The following is a 16726-nucleotide window of genomic DNA, read 5'->3' as shown; positions in this document are numbered from 1 at the left end:
ATGAGGAGTCAAAAATGGATTCAGTGTTGTGAGTTGTACTTCACTGCTGTGGAGGGGGTCGCACCTCCCAGTCATTATATTTGTTGCAAATCTAAATAAATAGGTTCACGAAAAGCAGAAGGTGCGGGAAAACTTGATTTTTAACAGGGATAGATGGGCCAGGTCATTTGTAGATGAGGTTAATTCATTCATTAAATTGTAGGCAACACTGCTTATTTTATTGTGATAATAAACTAATGACTCTCATTTTAATTGTACTATTGAATAGAATTCAAACAACTATTTTTTTTAATTTTATGTATTTGTAAAATTGCTTAATTCACTTCGATTTTAATTTTTTTTTCTATTTTCTATTCACAATAAATTTGGGAAATTATTTAGCAAAGTATATGAAGACAAATTAGGGGTTCAATCACCTACTTAATCATTTTTTAAATTAAATTGCAATTATTTTTCATCACACTGGGGAACACAATTTTGTTGAGTCAGGTCTGACAGCTGTTTTAAAGTAATTTTGAGGTGCGGAATCAAAAACTAAGCTCTGTTTTTCTCTACCATGTCAAGCGAGAGCATCCCTCTATGTTTTTCCCAAAAACATACAATTCGGATCAAGTGTATAAATGTAATGTAAAAAACATAAAACACCCTCAAAATGAATTTATGTCCTGTTTTTAAAGAACTGGATGGAAATTAAAACATGATTCAGTGACATTCAGATTAATCAATGATTAAAATAATGCATAAGTGAGATGGTGAATTAATTGAGATTGCATCTCTTTACAACACTCTGCACTTATTTTAATTTTCATTAAACCTTCACTACGTTCGAAACAACACCGAGCGCTGTTGCAGTGATTCTGAAAAAAAAAAAACGCAGGTGGCATATTTCAATGCAATTTGTCAGTGAGTATGGTTCTTACCATTTGCCGTCTGCCCAGATGATGGGGACCCCATCTAAAAGGTAAGGCACGGTCATTTTCAAGGAGCATATACACACACACACACACATCAACAACTATGATGTGCCTGTGTGTGTGTGTGTGTGTGTGTGTGCGCGCGCTTTAAAGCCCACCATCGGCGAACGCGTCCTGGGCAGGTTGACGGAGTGTCGCAGTCTTTTGATGGCCTCTGCGATAGCCTGAGTCTCAACTTCATCCAGAGCGCAGCAGAAGTTCTTCACCGTCTGCACCACCCGGTCCACAGTCTTGTACTGGCTGCTCTGAATTTAGAGATGCAGACATGTTACCTTGGGTGTTCTAACAGCTAATAAGTCATTAGCTTGACCGTATTCAAAAGCTCAACAGGGGGGGGGGGGACGAGGAAGGAGTACAGCAAAGGCAGAGTGGCCCAATTGAATTCATTCTTACATGAGTTTCAAACGCATGTCCTGCTAAGAATCAAAAACAGTGTACATTGTTAAGCCTTCATTTTCATCCCAGACTTGCAGGACTACCTCATTTTGTAGGCAGATGTTGACTTGGTTGTGATAACCTTCCAGGTAGTCGGTCAGACCTTGTCTGGAGGCACAGAGGGAAAGAGAAAGTTAAAAGTTATGTCTATGTACAGTACAGGAAAAAAAAGTTCCCTATTCGTTTAGGAAGTTTGTTGGCAGTCTTGAACTTGTGCAGAGATGTTTTTTTTTAATTTGTTGTAAATAATTTGTTATGTCTGCTTTGCCTTGCGTTTTTTTTTTTTAAGTGGAGATGACTAGAACAGTAAATTTCCTTTGTGGATGAAGAAAGTAGTAAGTAGTATACTATGTACAGGAGGCTTCGGAATATTTTTTTCAGATTTTATTTTTCTCAAGCTGCTGAACCTCCCCCGAAGTCCCCTGGTGCCTGCCAGTGAACATTGCAAAACCGGTGCCTTAGAGTTGATCGAGTCAATGTTGGAAAGAGCTTCCATGATGTTCCACCTCTTTCGTTCAACATCTTCGAACGTGGTCGTATTCCAACATTATTTCGTCCCTTTCCAAACTATTTCCTGGATCACATCATCTTCCTCACTCACACGGGTTTACGGCCTTCTTACCTTGTGGCGGTCTCCTTAAATGGTCGCTCCACATAGCTTAGGTGTTCGTCCAAATTGATGGACGCGTTATCATCATCCACCTGAGTTGGCACAAAAAACCAGGAAGGATTAAGCAGCTGATCATGGAATTTTATTAGATTTTTTTTAAACACGAGGCGAGTAGGATCCCGAGATTGAAAGTGAGGATGACTGATGGGACTGCGAGAGCGGTTAAACAGGACATTTCAGTGGACATGGAAATGACTTACAGTGCGAGCCAAGTCCCGTCTCATGGTGGAATGAGAGAGAAGCTGTAATGTGATCTCGTTCTCCCACTTCCTGCAGTTCTGGACGTACTCATGGCTGCCCAGGCTGTGTTTACTGCGACGCGGGACAACACAGATGCAATGTTACGCTAAGCCTTAATAATGAACGGACGCTTATAATCGGGATAGGGAAATGGAACGACGCCACGAGACAACCGTCAGTGAAAGTGCAACGTCGCGTCAGGAAACTAGCTCACTTCTGCAGCACTTCCTCCCGGCCGCACACTTTGAGGAGGTAGCTGGAGAAGTCCACCTGGTCCAGGTCGTCGTGAACCCAGCAGAGCGTCTGACTGATCAGGAGCTCCACCGGAGAATTCACTGCGGCGTGAAAAAAAAAAAACGACTGTTGAGCAGATAAGAAATGCAGCGGAGAGGGCAGAGGCAATGCGGGTGGACATGATTTAGAAAAGAACCAATTCCTGTTTTAGTAAACACCTCAAAGTGCAAGGGAAGCACGCAAGAAAATAACGCATCTGACTTGGCGGCGAATGATTTTATTGTTCATTTTACACTCGACGGTCACGAGGTGAGCGGCAACGCTCACTGGACACGTCATTAGGTACACATGCGTTATTTCAACGTGCCAACGGGTCAATCCGGTTTGCCTCTTGGTGCCATTTTGTGTATTTACGCAAGTACTTACGGTCCAAAGAGGGTTGGTCCCGTGACATTCAACGGATACGAGACTTAACTTTACCACTAGGTTGTTGACCTATTTTTTTTTTAAGTTTCTTGCCGAAATGTAAAAAAAAGCATCGAGCGGGAGATTATGTTTCAATTTAATCATGGGCTGGGTTGACAAATTTGAAATTTGAATTACCGCCGCCAAGAGTACTGGAAGGAACGGTATCACGTGATATTTTTTTTCCTCCCATTAAATGAGTCAGGCAGCAGGCATGCTTCGGATACTGCCTTGGTGGAGGCCTCACTTTCGCTATACAATTTAGAAGTGCAATGCACGAGGAAATCCAGGAAGATTTCCGGTGGGATACAATGTGGTCCGCCATGTTGATCTAGTTATATTTTATAAAAGCAACATTTTTGATCCCGTTCTTGCAATCGATTATTCTTTAAACCGTACCTGCGTTTCTGACATTGTGGACACACGCATTTCGGTCCAACCTTCCTAATGGACATGCCAACTTTTGAATGGGCTAATAATCCAAATCAAACCTGTTCTTGGTTCGAAGTGAGTCACAGGAGCAGAGCGTTGCCGACATGTATTTAGCGGGCATGGGTTGTGCAGTAGGTGTAGTTTGTTGACAAAAAAAGAAGCATATTTTGGTACGTTAGCATTTTTGAAAGTGGCTCTATGATTGTACGGATGCAAAGCCGGATAAAGTGAGGCCGTAAGTGAGGCATTCACAAAGATGGAGACCACCCCGGATCCAGTAATAACAGCCCTCCACCCACCAGAGGAATGGAGGCTATTTCTTTTCAGCCCAGAATTGGAGCTCACAGTCAGGATAAGACATGGTGGGCGCACGCCACAGATTTTGGGACACTGAGCTAGCGAGAGAGCGAGATCCCAACAGGGCATTTTTAGTTGGAGTATTCAGGCAAACGAAGTGCCTCACTTCAGTAAGGTACACATTTAACGGCATTTCCAGTGCATCGGGTCACAAAATATCCCCCAAAAAAGGGGGTAGACCATTTGGAAGTCAACATAGGCCTGATGACGAGGCGAAATGGGGAAGCTGGGAAAGTGCTTTTGGAGAAGTTGGGAAGGAAGGAAGTTTCTTTTACTCAAGCAAGGGAACAGTAGGTCAGTCGGTCAGATGCAACACATGATGCGGCTTAAGCCTAAAAGAAGTGGAATTCAGCTGTCAGCAGGATTGATGGTATGTTCTACACACCAGGCAAAAATATTTATCTTCAGAGAGCCAGAAAAAGACACAGGAGGTGCGTTTAAAAGACAAAAAAGCCGAACTATATTTGAAGTATTTTTGTACCCCTGCTCAAATCACCTAACAGGACAAGGAGTGAGCCTGGTGTCGGGGGGGGGGGGGGGGGGGGGTGTCAGCTGCAATCAGTTTCTCCTGGGAAGGAAAACAAAATTGTTCGGAGACCTTAAGATAAGGCGAAAACAGAGACCCTCCCGACTCTACGCAACAGGAACGCCGTGTACAAGAGGGTGTGAAAAAAAAAAAAGACAAAAATGGGAGTGAAGAGTTTGGCCAATTTCCTCCTAATTAGCAGGCAGTCACTGACCTCAATTTCATAAAAGATCATCTGTGAACAAATGCCATCGAGGAATCAAACATTTTGTCCCTCTCGGAACTTACCATCACAAGTAAAGGTCACCGGCTGCTGAGAGTCCGAAATCTCAATGGACACCTTTACGGAGCAGCTGGTGTCACCCCCAGCGTCCCTTTGGGCGATTACGGGACTGCGGAAGTAGCCGGGGTTGGTGGACGTATCGACGTGAGGGAATTTGGAGCGCAGGCTGCAAGAAGGGACACAAAAATTTAAATTGTGTGTGTGTATGCGCACGCATACATATTTCTGCCTTGAAGAGATAATGGCGAGACAAGGCGGCGAAAGATTTCCGCGAAAGCATGTCAGGTAAATGAAAATCGAAACAAAACTCTGGAGTTACGCACTTCTGGTGTCAAGTATGAATACAGGCTTTTATAAACGTTCCTGGGGAGGTATCAAGCACTTGAGGTTTTGGTCCGTTTGCAGCAGGGCCGTCCCTATTCATGTACAGTCCAGGTGTCAAACTCAAGGCCCGGGGGCCAGATTTGGCCCGCCAAAGTAAATGATGTATCAAATGTCAAGTTTCTTGATAAATACCAACAATGCAAATGGACTTCACTTTTAAAAATGTTGAGATACTGCAAGAATGTCTTTGCTTCCAATCCCTCTTTCAAAACAAATTAAACATTAGAAAGCATTTGAAAACTAATTTAACATGATTACTTGTCCCCGATTTCAAAACTAGTCTTTCATAAAATTGTGGCGTGTTTGTAATCTGAGACAACCAAACGTTTATTTGATGTTGCACTGTGAACGAACTTCAGTCAGTATGGCCCTCCGAAGGAAACCCGAACTATGATGTGGCCCGTAACCAAAATGAGTTTCACACCCCTGATGTACAGTATAAAGTTTGACAGCCAATGAAGCATCAGCGATGCTGCCCAGACGTCATACCTCGCCACGTCTTTGCAGAAGGCCACCACCTCCAGGTTCTGAGCGTCTTCTTGCTCCAGGGCATCATTCTTCACTAGACCTTTTCCTTTGCCTTTGTCCTGAATGTGCCAAAACACACACATGTACACGCAGTGTAGGAATTAGAAACACACACGAAAAAAAAAAACAAAGAGGAACAACCCAGATGAGAATTTGAATACACCACCGACCGCTCTGATGTCAGCTTTCAGGGTTTGAATTCCAAGAATGTTGATGGCGCACGATGACTATGAAAAGTGAATTAGAGCGTGACATCTTACTTTACTCATCTGCTCTAAATTGTAGAAGGCATGATTTAGTTGTTATTAGGCGGGATTAAAAAGGCCTGAGTGTTCAGACAAAATCTCCAAAGCGTTGGCGAGGAAACCTGGAACCGGTTCCTCTCAAGCACGCACACAATTGCAAGATAAGCGGCTTACTGCCGGGAAATTGCAGTAACACTTGGTGCTATTTTACGGAACAGGCTGACTCGAGGAATGCACTTCCCGGGGCACAGGAAATGCACATCGCAAAGAGCCCGGGCTATGCAAAATGCCCAGTCACGGCTTTGGGAATGTGTAACTACGACATCAATGCTGGTGAGGGGAAAAGAGGACCAGGAGGAGGAGGAGTAAAAAGAAGAGGGGGCGGGGGTGTTGTAAAAATGCATGGAATGTGGATGCAATCGTCATTTCCTCCCATTAGAAACTTCTTGATTTAACACACAGAAGCACAAGTTGGACTGCAAGTGTGTCACAATAACACAAAAAAAGACACAAGGGGTCATCCCGTTCATAGTGAACCCTGTCAAACACTTTTTAAATAGAATCTCATGAGGCTTTGTCATGAGCCGTTGTTCCTTTAAGGCATATTTGCTATCGCCTGTTTTCAATGACGGACAATGTGAGTGAGGAGACGGCGTTAAAGCGCTTTGAGAATTCTGTAGGTCGAAAAGCACTGTATCGGTAAAAGCCCATTTACCACTAACAAAAAGGTTAGGGATAGTCACAGATCTGCAGCTTTCAAATATTTTAGGAGTGAGTATTCTACCGATTATTCCATTGATATATCATCCCCCAAAAAATATCGAATACAAAAAGTGAGATATGAAGTGCAGGTGATGTGGGTATCAATAAATGAGCGTGACGAGTTGGCTGGACGCGTTGAGTAACTCGGTATAGCATGTCAGTCGGGGAGTTTTAACAGCGGAGCTGCGTCTCGCCGCATGCATTCGGTCGGCCGTCGCAAATTACCGCTGCTGAGGTGACAATTTTTAAAAGTTGCCCCGGGGCTTTGTCGAGCGACATATTGTAAGCAAAAACAAATGCAGGCTGAATCAAACAAACAGCGGAGAGCGAGACAGGCCCGCCTTTGTTCAAGCGCTCATGTGATCCCCATGTTGGCTAAAAAAAGCCTTGTCCCTTTCATCACTGTGATGTGTCGCCGTGCCGCTGGTGCAAAGTGATGAAGACGCCGACCGTAAGGGAAGGCACGTGTTCGCAAGATGAGTTGGGAATGTGACAAAATGGGCGGAGCGTCGCCGTCAGAAGCGCTGAAAGTGACATTTGGCGCAAAATAGCACCTTGCGACCAATATATTTCCGATACGAAGATACTTTCATGGGGACATATTAACAAGAGGTACACAATGGATGGGAATCGGCAGATTTGTTTCAAATTGGGATCAATTAAAGAGCAACATCTCCCAAATCAAGTGCATGATGTCTTTGTTGTGGGTGCGTGCTATATAGGAGGCCGATGGCATGCGATGTTATGACACATCACGTACCGCTCTATGTCATCGCGTAGTTACCGGATAGTCCCGTGTTAGGCTTTCAAACTGTAAGCGGAAGGGAAGAGTCGGAGATCACACAAAAATCAATAGATTTGCATCTCTAGCAGTTCATTATCCACTTTGATGATGGATGAAGACAATGGCTGAAAAGACGACAAAGCAGTCAGCAGAAAACATCTGCCTCTTGTTCGCAAACATGTACGTCAATGCAGCCAAGTGCTTGTTGCAAGCCGTTCGTTCCGTCATCAGAGGAACCAGCGAGACTCAAAACAAATCAGCTTCCTCTTTCGATCAGGAAATGAACGTGGGGTACAATTTGCCCTTCGTGCGATGGACTCAAATCTTCGCACAGAGACAGAGAGCTTCATTATCAAAGAAAAATGCATAAAGTATGTTCCACCTAATACAGTATGTAAGAAGTCTGGCCTGCTATTGATCTTTTTTTAATGTTCTTTTGTATCTCTTGGCAAGGTGAAATTTTATGCGTTCTGTCAAGTGACTCGTACAGTTGTTGACATCCCGGCTCAGCAACGGCAAGCATCCACTCTGCTAAGTGCACTGCAGCATACGTAAGGTGTAATTAGAGTATTGAATAAAAGATCAGAAGAGTCTGGCTTGGGGGCGGGGTCTGCAAGTGTGGGAGATGCAAGTTCAGACGGTTCATTGTACTCCTGGCTGACGTCAACACTCACTGAATTTAAGATGAAATTGCCCAAGCAGATTAAGATCAGCACAAAGACATTTCGACAGGCAGACTGGCAAGCGGGAACACGCTCGATCCGCCTGCGATGGCAAAAACGCTCTTGTGTTTGTGGTACGTCCTAAACTAAAATTTTGCTGACACTTCAGGGAGGTGCGTCGTCTGAGGTAGTGATGCATTATCGCACTTTGACTACATTTAAAGCGAGTGGCATCGTTTGGAAGCGCGCTTTCGGATATGACCAGAAGCAGTTTTAAGAGCGAACAAAGTAAATAAATAAATAATCTATCACACTTGTTTTCCGGTTATCGGTACCGTCATGCGTTTAACTTTGGTCCTTCAATGACGGCAAATTAGTGACGTCACAAAAAGCGATTGCAGACGTAACGACAAACGATTACAGTATACCCCCAATTTTGTGAAATTCATTTGAGTAGAGTTACGCCGCTTGACCCAACATTGGCAGGAAACATCTGAACTCCTACACATAGTGAAGTGCAAACCAAAATATTGAGTAAAACTCCGCAAAACTTGAAAGTTCAAATGACTGCACGATTTCAATTTGTGCTGCCACATGTTGGTCGCCATGGTGATCCTCTAACACGTCCGTTGCCACGAAAGGTCGGTGAAAGCAAGTGACTTGATAGACTCATTTTAAATAACTGAGCGCAGATTCAGCCAAGTTGTTGGGGTAAAACCGATCCTTAACAGTGCAGTTTGGTTAAATATCACCAGGGGAAGAAACTAGACATCAGACGATTGTTGGGCGTTGACATAGATGAACAATAAGCAGTGCTTTTTGTCCATCCATCCATCCATCCATCCTGTGACTATTTTAAGACACTATCCCTTTCTTGTTTTTATATTCATGCACCAAGTTCAAATCATTGCGGGAATGATGTATATCGCATAACCCCCCCCCCCAAAAAAGTGAAAATCGCCACAAAACAGCACATGGTAATTTGGTCTTATGGGTTTAAAAAAAAAAAAAAAAAACAGCAGAAATACCCGCAGCAATGTCCTGAGGCAATGTCCTAAATATTCCTCACAAGACCTCTTATTACTTGTGTTTGTAACCACAGATTGAGGGGAAAAAAACAACCCATCTCATTCTAAAATAAGTAAAAAGTATGTGAACATTGAGATTGATGGGTTTCGTAGTAAAACGTTTTGGGAGGCTGAGTGACCAGCATTGGCATACAAGAGTAGATGCCCTTTCACGTTGCCTGTAATAATATGTTCATCCATCCATTTTAGGGTCACAAATAGGACAAAGATTATACCAGCTGATTTGATGCCACTTTACCAGCGTGGGACCAACTTGGCTTTATTCATCAGCGCGATGTTCTGAGAACAACACGGCATTGAATGCATCAGTCTGCTGAACTGGTGATGATGCATCTGACGCGGTTATCCATGAAATAAATGAAAAATACATCACCGTCCAGGGCTACGGCACGGCTACAGACTGTGCAAGCTAATGACGGAACATTTCTTTTTGAGGCATCAATAATGGTTTACATCACCTGCGTGGTTTCCAGTTCCCAAATTCAAGAATTCCAGTACCCTTTTAAAATCTGATCACCCGATTACAAAAAGAAGCCGCGGTGAAGTGAGTCGCGCCGTGCAGTGTAAAATGATTTCGAATCACAGCACACTGTGGCTCTCCTTTACCACATGTAAATAGTCTATTAAACAAACAAAAAATCACTTGAATATTCGCAAGTAGAGAAGCGTTTGTGTGTGTGTGCGTGCCTACCTGACTGTTTGCTTTATGTTGCGAGGAAGTTCCCGGAATGTTGAGCGAGTGGCTCCTCGTAACAGCGGCCCCAGTCGACGCCCTCCTCTGTTGCGATCGGCCCGAGCCAGATGCCTTCCCTTCAATCGGGTGACTGCTACTACTACTTTTCCCTTCAGTCTCCAGCACAGCGTCCCAGGGATCCCCAGCAGAAAGCCCCTGCGTCGCATCGGGATCGTCCCCCGGCGTGGTGCCCGTTTCCTCGCTGTCGGGTTTGCGCTTAGTCAGCGGGTCCAGATCCAGCCAGTCGAAGCGGCCGATGCCCGTGGATTCCGCCGCCGGTTGCTGGGCCGCCGGGTTGGGTGCCAGGGAGGCAGAGCACGCCGGAGCGGAATCTAGGTCAGTGCAGGTCGCCTTGCCGTTCTTCAAGTATTCCGAGGTGCTGGCAATTTTATCAAAGAGTTTTGCCATCTCGGGGTCCACGGCAGGCGGCGGGGGGAACACCATGGTGGTGGCGGCGGTGGCGGCAGGTTGTATGGGAGTGAAGGGCAAGAAAGACGTCTGCTGGGCGGGCAGGGCCATGAAGGGCGACAGGGCTGGAGTGAAGCCATTCTGAAACGTCCCTGGCTTGGGGAACGGGGCGGAAGGGAACAAGGGTGCCGGCTGATGGGTGGGCGTAGACGCAGCAGAACTCGACGGAGTGGACAGAATGGGCGTCCACTGGGAACCTTGGAAAGGAGATGAGCTACACGTATGGCCACCGGGGTAGGAGGCGCTGAGGTTGAAGCCCAGCAGCGACGACGGGCGCGATACTTTACTGTTGGCCCCAAAGTTTTCATCTAAGAGGAGCTTCTCCAGCTCCTCGTTGGTCAGCTTGTCCACATCGATGTCCCTGAACTTGTTGGCCTCTGGCTGCTTCTTGGTCTCGGGAAACACAATGAGGTCCTTTTCTGGTCTCTTGGCGGCAGGCAAACGTTGAGAAGATGCGGGAGCGGAAGCAACGGTCGCAGACTTGGGCTTGTTTGGCTTGGGGGAGGAACCCCCAGTGGGAGAGGAGGAAAAAGTGTGCCTTTTGTCCCTTTGGAGCTTCGCTAAAGCTTCTTCTTCCATGCGGAGGGCTTCCTCTTTACCCACAAGCCCCTTTGGCTGGGGGACATCCAGCTTAAACCCATTACCTTTCGATATCTGGGCCATGGTGTCAACTGGGAGGTGCCATGAGCTTGACGGCTTTTTACCTCAGAATTCCAAAGCAAAGCCTCATACACCTACAACAAAGGGACGCAGTAAAAATGTGACAGAAACAAAAAAACAAGTATGTATTTTTTAATGCAACTTTTTGGTTCTCAAACTTTGAAACCGCAACCACAATAACAGCATTGTTAAAAGGAGACGTAGGATGCATCACTGAGAAAATTTAAAACAGTTCTCAGGTGTCTTACCGAAGGTGTCTTAGCTTGTAGCCGACGTGTGCTCATTTTGAGCATGACGTCTCTGATCCACTGGTTAAAGGACACTTTGATTCTCTCCTCTTTCATCTCAAACCGCTTCAAACAACAAAGCGTGTGACGGAAAAGTGGTTAGGACTGCACGACTGTTTGTGTTTTATGTTGTGTGTTGTGTTTATTATTTTACTTTATGTTAACTGTTTTGTAAAGCGCTTTGTTACAGCTGCCGCTGTTGTGAAAGCGCTATATAAATCAGAATGTATTGTATTGTATTGTATTGTTTAAAAGATGACAGCCCTCTTTAAAGCCCGATCAAAATGAGCGTCTTTTGAGCCGAGCCATCGTCTAGTGCGGCTTTTGCTACCACGATGGGTTTGAGCGAGGGGGTTGTGACAAAGCAAGCAGCTGCGCTAACTACGTACTACAAATATCCTACATCAAACATTTACACAAGGTGTTCTCATTTTACAAGTCTTTTCAAGTAGCCACGTAAATGTCGAGATGAGATAAGATGGGTCAGTAAGCGAGAATTTATTAATCATCTACTTCCCATTTCCAGTTACTCGAGCAATGACCAACTTCCTTTTGAACGCAGATCCTTGATTGAGTGCTTCAGTGACAGACAGGCATTTGAGTTCATCCGTTGGCGCTGTTGAGCACTCAGTGAAGATGAAGACCTTTAGCTCTCACGCTAGCAAAATGCAGAATTATTATTAGCTGCCAGGAGTGTATTCGGATGTAGTTCCAAAATGTGTCATTTCTTTTTCCGTATGGAAGGCGATCACAGAATCCATCTTGCTAAACACTGCCAAAGATACGTTGAAAACTTTTGACCCGAGGTATGTGCTTCCAAACTGGGATATATGGACCAGCTGAGCCATGTAGTTTGATGGTTCTTTTTCTGATCATGTTTACATACATGTTTTGACAAAAGTGTTCTATGCAAGAGGAGCCGCTTCTACTCGCATCATCTGTCACGAAAAGTTTTTTCTATTAGTTCTGTGAATGTTTATGTTTCAACATGATGTGCTTTTAATATTAGCGAAAGGGCGTGTGAGAGGAATCTTACATTTTCACTGAGGCCATTTTGCTCAGGCCTACAGTGCATAATATGACATTTATTGTATTATTTTGATGTCAAAATTGTGTTCTCCCATCATAATGAAAGTGACGTTAACCTCGGAGTAAGCAAGCTTAACCTCACAAGTGGTTCACTTTAACTAGCGCGTGTCAAACAACCACCACAACTTGTTAATCCCCCCGCCCCTTTTTCTTTTTGGGGCGGGGCGACCACTCACTCGTCAAAGCTGCCATTCATCTCACCACCACAGGGTTGAGTGAGTTCCTTCCCTCGCCAGGCACTCCTAAAAGACCTCCTGCTCCCCCCTTGTTGCCCCGCTCCCCCACTGAACCCCTCCCATTGTGGTGGAGGAGGCTGGCTAGGGCCAGCTCTCGCCTCACACCATTGTGCGCCTCAAGAATTTGGCATACTAAGCAACCTGAGGGGTTTCTCTCTCTCTCTGAACTCTTGCTCTCTGGCGTGTAACTAGCGCTCGCAGCAACAAGGCTGTGTTAGCAGCTGCGCTAACACCAGCGGGGAGTGATAGCAAACCTGAAACAGTACAGAGTCAGCATATTTTGGCCTCAAAACCAAAGTCATTTGCATCGTCACACTATGAAATACGACAGAAAAAAAGGTTAGGATAAATGGGCCTCTAAAGTTCAAATTCCGAATCATGAATCATAAATGACGTCAGCGCTGAAAGAATTATTTCTGCAGTTTTTAATTTGTCTTTGGCTTATTCGCATTATTTTCAAAGAAGAGGAACCACCATGGGATATCTCAGTACTCACAATCGAGTATTCAGACAGTTGTGGTCACTAGTTAGCAAAAGTTAAGCTCGAGACAAGATGCAGTCACCAAAGACTCAACTTGCTGTTGCATTTCATGTGGCGTTATGTGGTGCTAACCGCTAGCAAGCGAATTAACCAGTGAAATGGTTATCAGTGCTTTTTAGGGACAGAAATTGAGGAAACGTTGAATTATACAGTTACCATTGTTAGCTAAATTGTTTACATTTTTTTAACAATTGTAAGACCAAGAAGAAGGCTATAAAATAAGATGAACAAGGCGCAACTTAGCATGCCATAGGCATTCTCCATTAACGACTGAGGGTTGTGACAAGCCTTTTTTCCAAGACAAAATGTCAAAAGATGTTAAGTTGCGTTAAGTGAGCAGACTTACATCCCGATACCACTTGTAAACAACTCTGTTTTATTTTAGTGCATTCAAGGTAGATAAATTCTTCTTACACTGTAACGACCATGAAGTATGTTTAAAAAAAATGAAGAAAAAAAACCAATAGAACGCATGGTAACGGCTGACTTGGTCAGCTGCTTCTTTGTGACCAATGAAAGTAAAAAGACAGGAAGTGGACACACTTCTGGTTCACCGTATGTGCTATTGTAAACAAAGTAAAGCTGGATTGCTTTGATTTATTTATTTTTTTGCATTTTAAGGTACAAGTAGTTTTACCCTTCTACAATTTGAACTATGTTTAAACATTGATCATAAGGCACAGTTTGGCACGGCTGTCAGTTTTTCAAGTTTTAGATTTTACTTTAATGATGTCTAATTCCTTGATTTGGTGGGCTGGTTGGTTATTCGAAATTGTAAATTGGGACAGAGCAGTTCCGTTCGTTTCCTGATGGGGAAAAAAATGCACCCCCCCTCCCCCAACAAAAATTATACTGTCATGAACATTTTCCTGACTTGAAAGAAAAAAAAAGCTGTCTCATGTCCCATCATTCTTTGGAGATCTGAAACTCAAGGGAGCATATCTGCACGGCTTGATATTTATGTCTTTTGGTATATCAACTGGCAATATTGTTAGCTTTGTTCCTCAAAGATCAATCATGAACAATGATTCCAGCCTGCAGAAGAACACTGAAAGCTATCCTAATATAACAAAAACGCCGAAAAAACCTGACTCCCGATACGCGTATGCTACGACGTAAGGCGATCCGTATATGGCAGCAGGATGCATAAGAGGGAAGAGAGAAGGTGAATTGATCCAAGACCAACTCCAGAATTGAGTGGCTTCGACTGTATTATGACACAAAAAAGGGGAGGGGGGCGTTGTGGCGCTTTAAGACTTTATAACAACATTGGAGCTGTTGGCTGCTGTGCCGTTTAAGTATTCAGGAGGCAGCCGAGAATGCTCGCTTGAGTGAAAACAAATGGAGAATGCGTGCAAAGGTTAAAAAAAAAAATCTCTTTGGAAGCAACTTTGTTCATTCACTTCCTCCATGAATTGACAAAACCACACACAAGTGGTGTTGTTGCTGCGTTCAAAACTGCCAATGTTAGCAGTCTGTTGGCTCAAAGTGCAAAGAGAACATCTTTAAAATAGAAAATATGTAACTGGGGCATAGACAAGGGACTATAGGACAAAAACAAAAAAACTGAAATACGGCTATACGTTTCAAGTTAATACCATCTTTTACAGTAAACGGTGACATACAATTGAAACACACAGCTGAAATTTTAAACCAGTTAAACACCCCGTGTTGATTAATGTGCACTGTCCCAATGAAATAAATAAAATGTAAAAAAAAATCAAAGATGATGCATATAAAGGTCGGGACTACAATTGGCTGATCAGTTAGTGCCCAACTAAAGACAGTTTGCAAAATCCTATAAGTATAAAAAATAATAAGAGGATCTAAATCCCACTGAGTCTAAAATGACTGATAGAAAAGTAATAACTTTGTCATTTTTACTTGACGACTTTCATGGCCGGTATATATTTTTAAGGGTAAAATGAGTTTGAAATTATGTTTTAAATTATTTGGGTATCATAGTTTGAGGGTATATTTCAGATTGATAAATGCAATTATAATAATTATCTTGTCTTTAATTCTCAAATTTGCTGCCGGTTTTGTCGCCTCCTTTGACGATTCATTCAGTACAACCATCAAATAGAGCAAACCAAAGGAAGGTAAATACCAATTTGTAGACAAACGCTAATCACATTCAGAATATCGATGATACAGTTTGAGTAGTCAAGTTTACATACAAAAAAAACAATAACGCGACAAGAACATACTGATCACGCAAATGCAATAACATTTTAAGAGTAAAGTTTGGCAGATAAACTAGCTGCACTAACTTACCTGATTAGTCTTTTTATATTCAGTCCTGTACAAATTCCCGAGGCAGGGCGCGAGCATTTATGAAACAACAAAACGAGTTGGGTAAAGTTCTGTTATTTTAAAACGCCGGTTAGTTAAAAAAAAAAAACTCAACACTTCGAAGCGATTCGAACTTCCAACTTGACTTGGCTGCTAAGTTAGCGGCTAACAAAAATAGAGAGAACGCGCCGTTAAATTTAAACACACGCTCGGTTCGATTCCGTTTTCAAAAATGACGACGGTGGAGTTGGCGTGAGTTCAATTTAATGATTATAAAAAAGTAGACGCGAGTCAAGCGCTCCGGTCTCACAACAAGGAAGAAAAGCAGGTTTTTGCGAGGCGGGAAGCGTTCGCTTTCAACCCGGTAAAGGAGCCGCGACGACAGTTGATGACAAAAAAAGTTTCGACGCAAACATTTTAGTTAGGGGGGAATTGTGTCACTTTCTCACCTTTTAGCGGTGATCGAAGCCATTTTTGTCCCGCAGCTGCATTTTTTTCCCGTCCACTTTGCACGGCTTAGACGTCAGTTCCTGTGGAGGTTGAACGAGGAGGTTTTTTGGAAAGGGGTCGGACCAGAGCTCGGAGGGTTGACTCAATGCGGGATGGCGTTATTGGAGCGGCAAGCAGCGCCGTCTTGTGGACACGTGAACACGCCAGCTTCTGTTTGGCACGTGACGTCTTCATGACTACAGCATTTCTTGGACCGAGATACAGTTCTGTACAATAAAAAAAATACACAGAGCTACGATCATAAATTTAGATAATATGCATGTATTACTATATATTTTGAATATAATTGTTTACAATTGCTAATTTTATCTATGGTTACATTTTAGGACATATCTCACATGCTTCATTATTTATATATTTTTTATTATATATTCAAGTTGACAATACAGTAGAATATTAGACATGAATTAATGAATTTATAAATAATTGAGAATTTCTCCAGTGTGAGACAAATAAAGGTTTTCTTATTATATCTTATTTCATCAGTGTTTTGCATGGTCTGCTTATCCATGTTAGATATGTATAAAATAAAACTCACCTGAAAAAGAAAATCAATCAAGAAAAGATATCAAATAAATTCAAATATGAATAGAAATTAGTAAACACAAATAAATACTATATAAACTACATCCTGTAAATAGTTTGAAAATAAAGATGAAAGCAACCGACCACAAGTTCTGTGCAACATAAAAAAGCGAGATGTTCAGTACTCTACAGCAGGCATGTCCAAAGTCCGGCCCGCGGTCGAATTTCATCCGGCCCTCGGCCCCTGTCATAAAATCAGTGTCGTCTGGCCCGCAGGTTGGCCGCAATGGAACACGTGTTGCATTGACTGAGG

General features: G+C 43.3%; 1 protein-coding gene across 2 annotated transcripts in view; it reads right to left on the bottom strand.

Annotated features, from left to right (window-relative positions):
- Positions 1–15978, bottom strand: part of pik3c2a (phosphatidylinositol-4-phosphate 3-kinase, catalytic subunit type 2 alpha) — a 28359-nt gene extending 12381 nt beyond the window's left edge. Inside the window, exons 1-10 of one of the 2 annotated variants that reach the window (XM_052060528.1) lie at positions 15828–15978; positions 9761–11004; positions 5490–5587; positions 4622–4782; positions 2534–2654; positions 2280–2391; positions 2032–2111; positions 1454–1517; positions 1073–1219; positions 921–954 (exon numbers count right to left, since the gene is read on the bottom strand). In XM_052060528.1, coding sequence (XP_051916488.1) covers positions 921–954; positions 1073–1219; positions 1454–1517; positions 2032–2111; positions 2280–2391; positions 2534–2654; positions 4622–4782; positions 5490–5587; positions 9761–10933 — 1990 coding nt within the window. In that variant the 5' untranslated portion in view covers positions 10934–11004; positions 15828–15978. The other variant, XM_052060529.1, reaches the window with a different exon arrangement.
- Between the last annotated feature and the right edge of the window lie 748 nt (positions 15979–16726).

This window comes from Hippocampus zosterae, chromosome 3, assembly GCF_025434085.1.
Source record: "Hippocampus zosterae strain Florida chromosome 3, ASM2543408v3, whole genome shotgun sequence".
Taxonomy (NCBI): Eukaryota; Metazoa; Chordata; class Actinopteri; order Syngnathiformes; family Syngnathidae; genus Hippocampus; species Hippocampus zosterae.
This window is presented reverse-complemented; position numbering and strand designations above follow the sequence as displayed.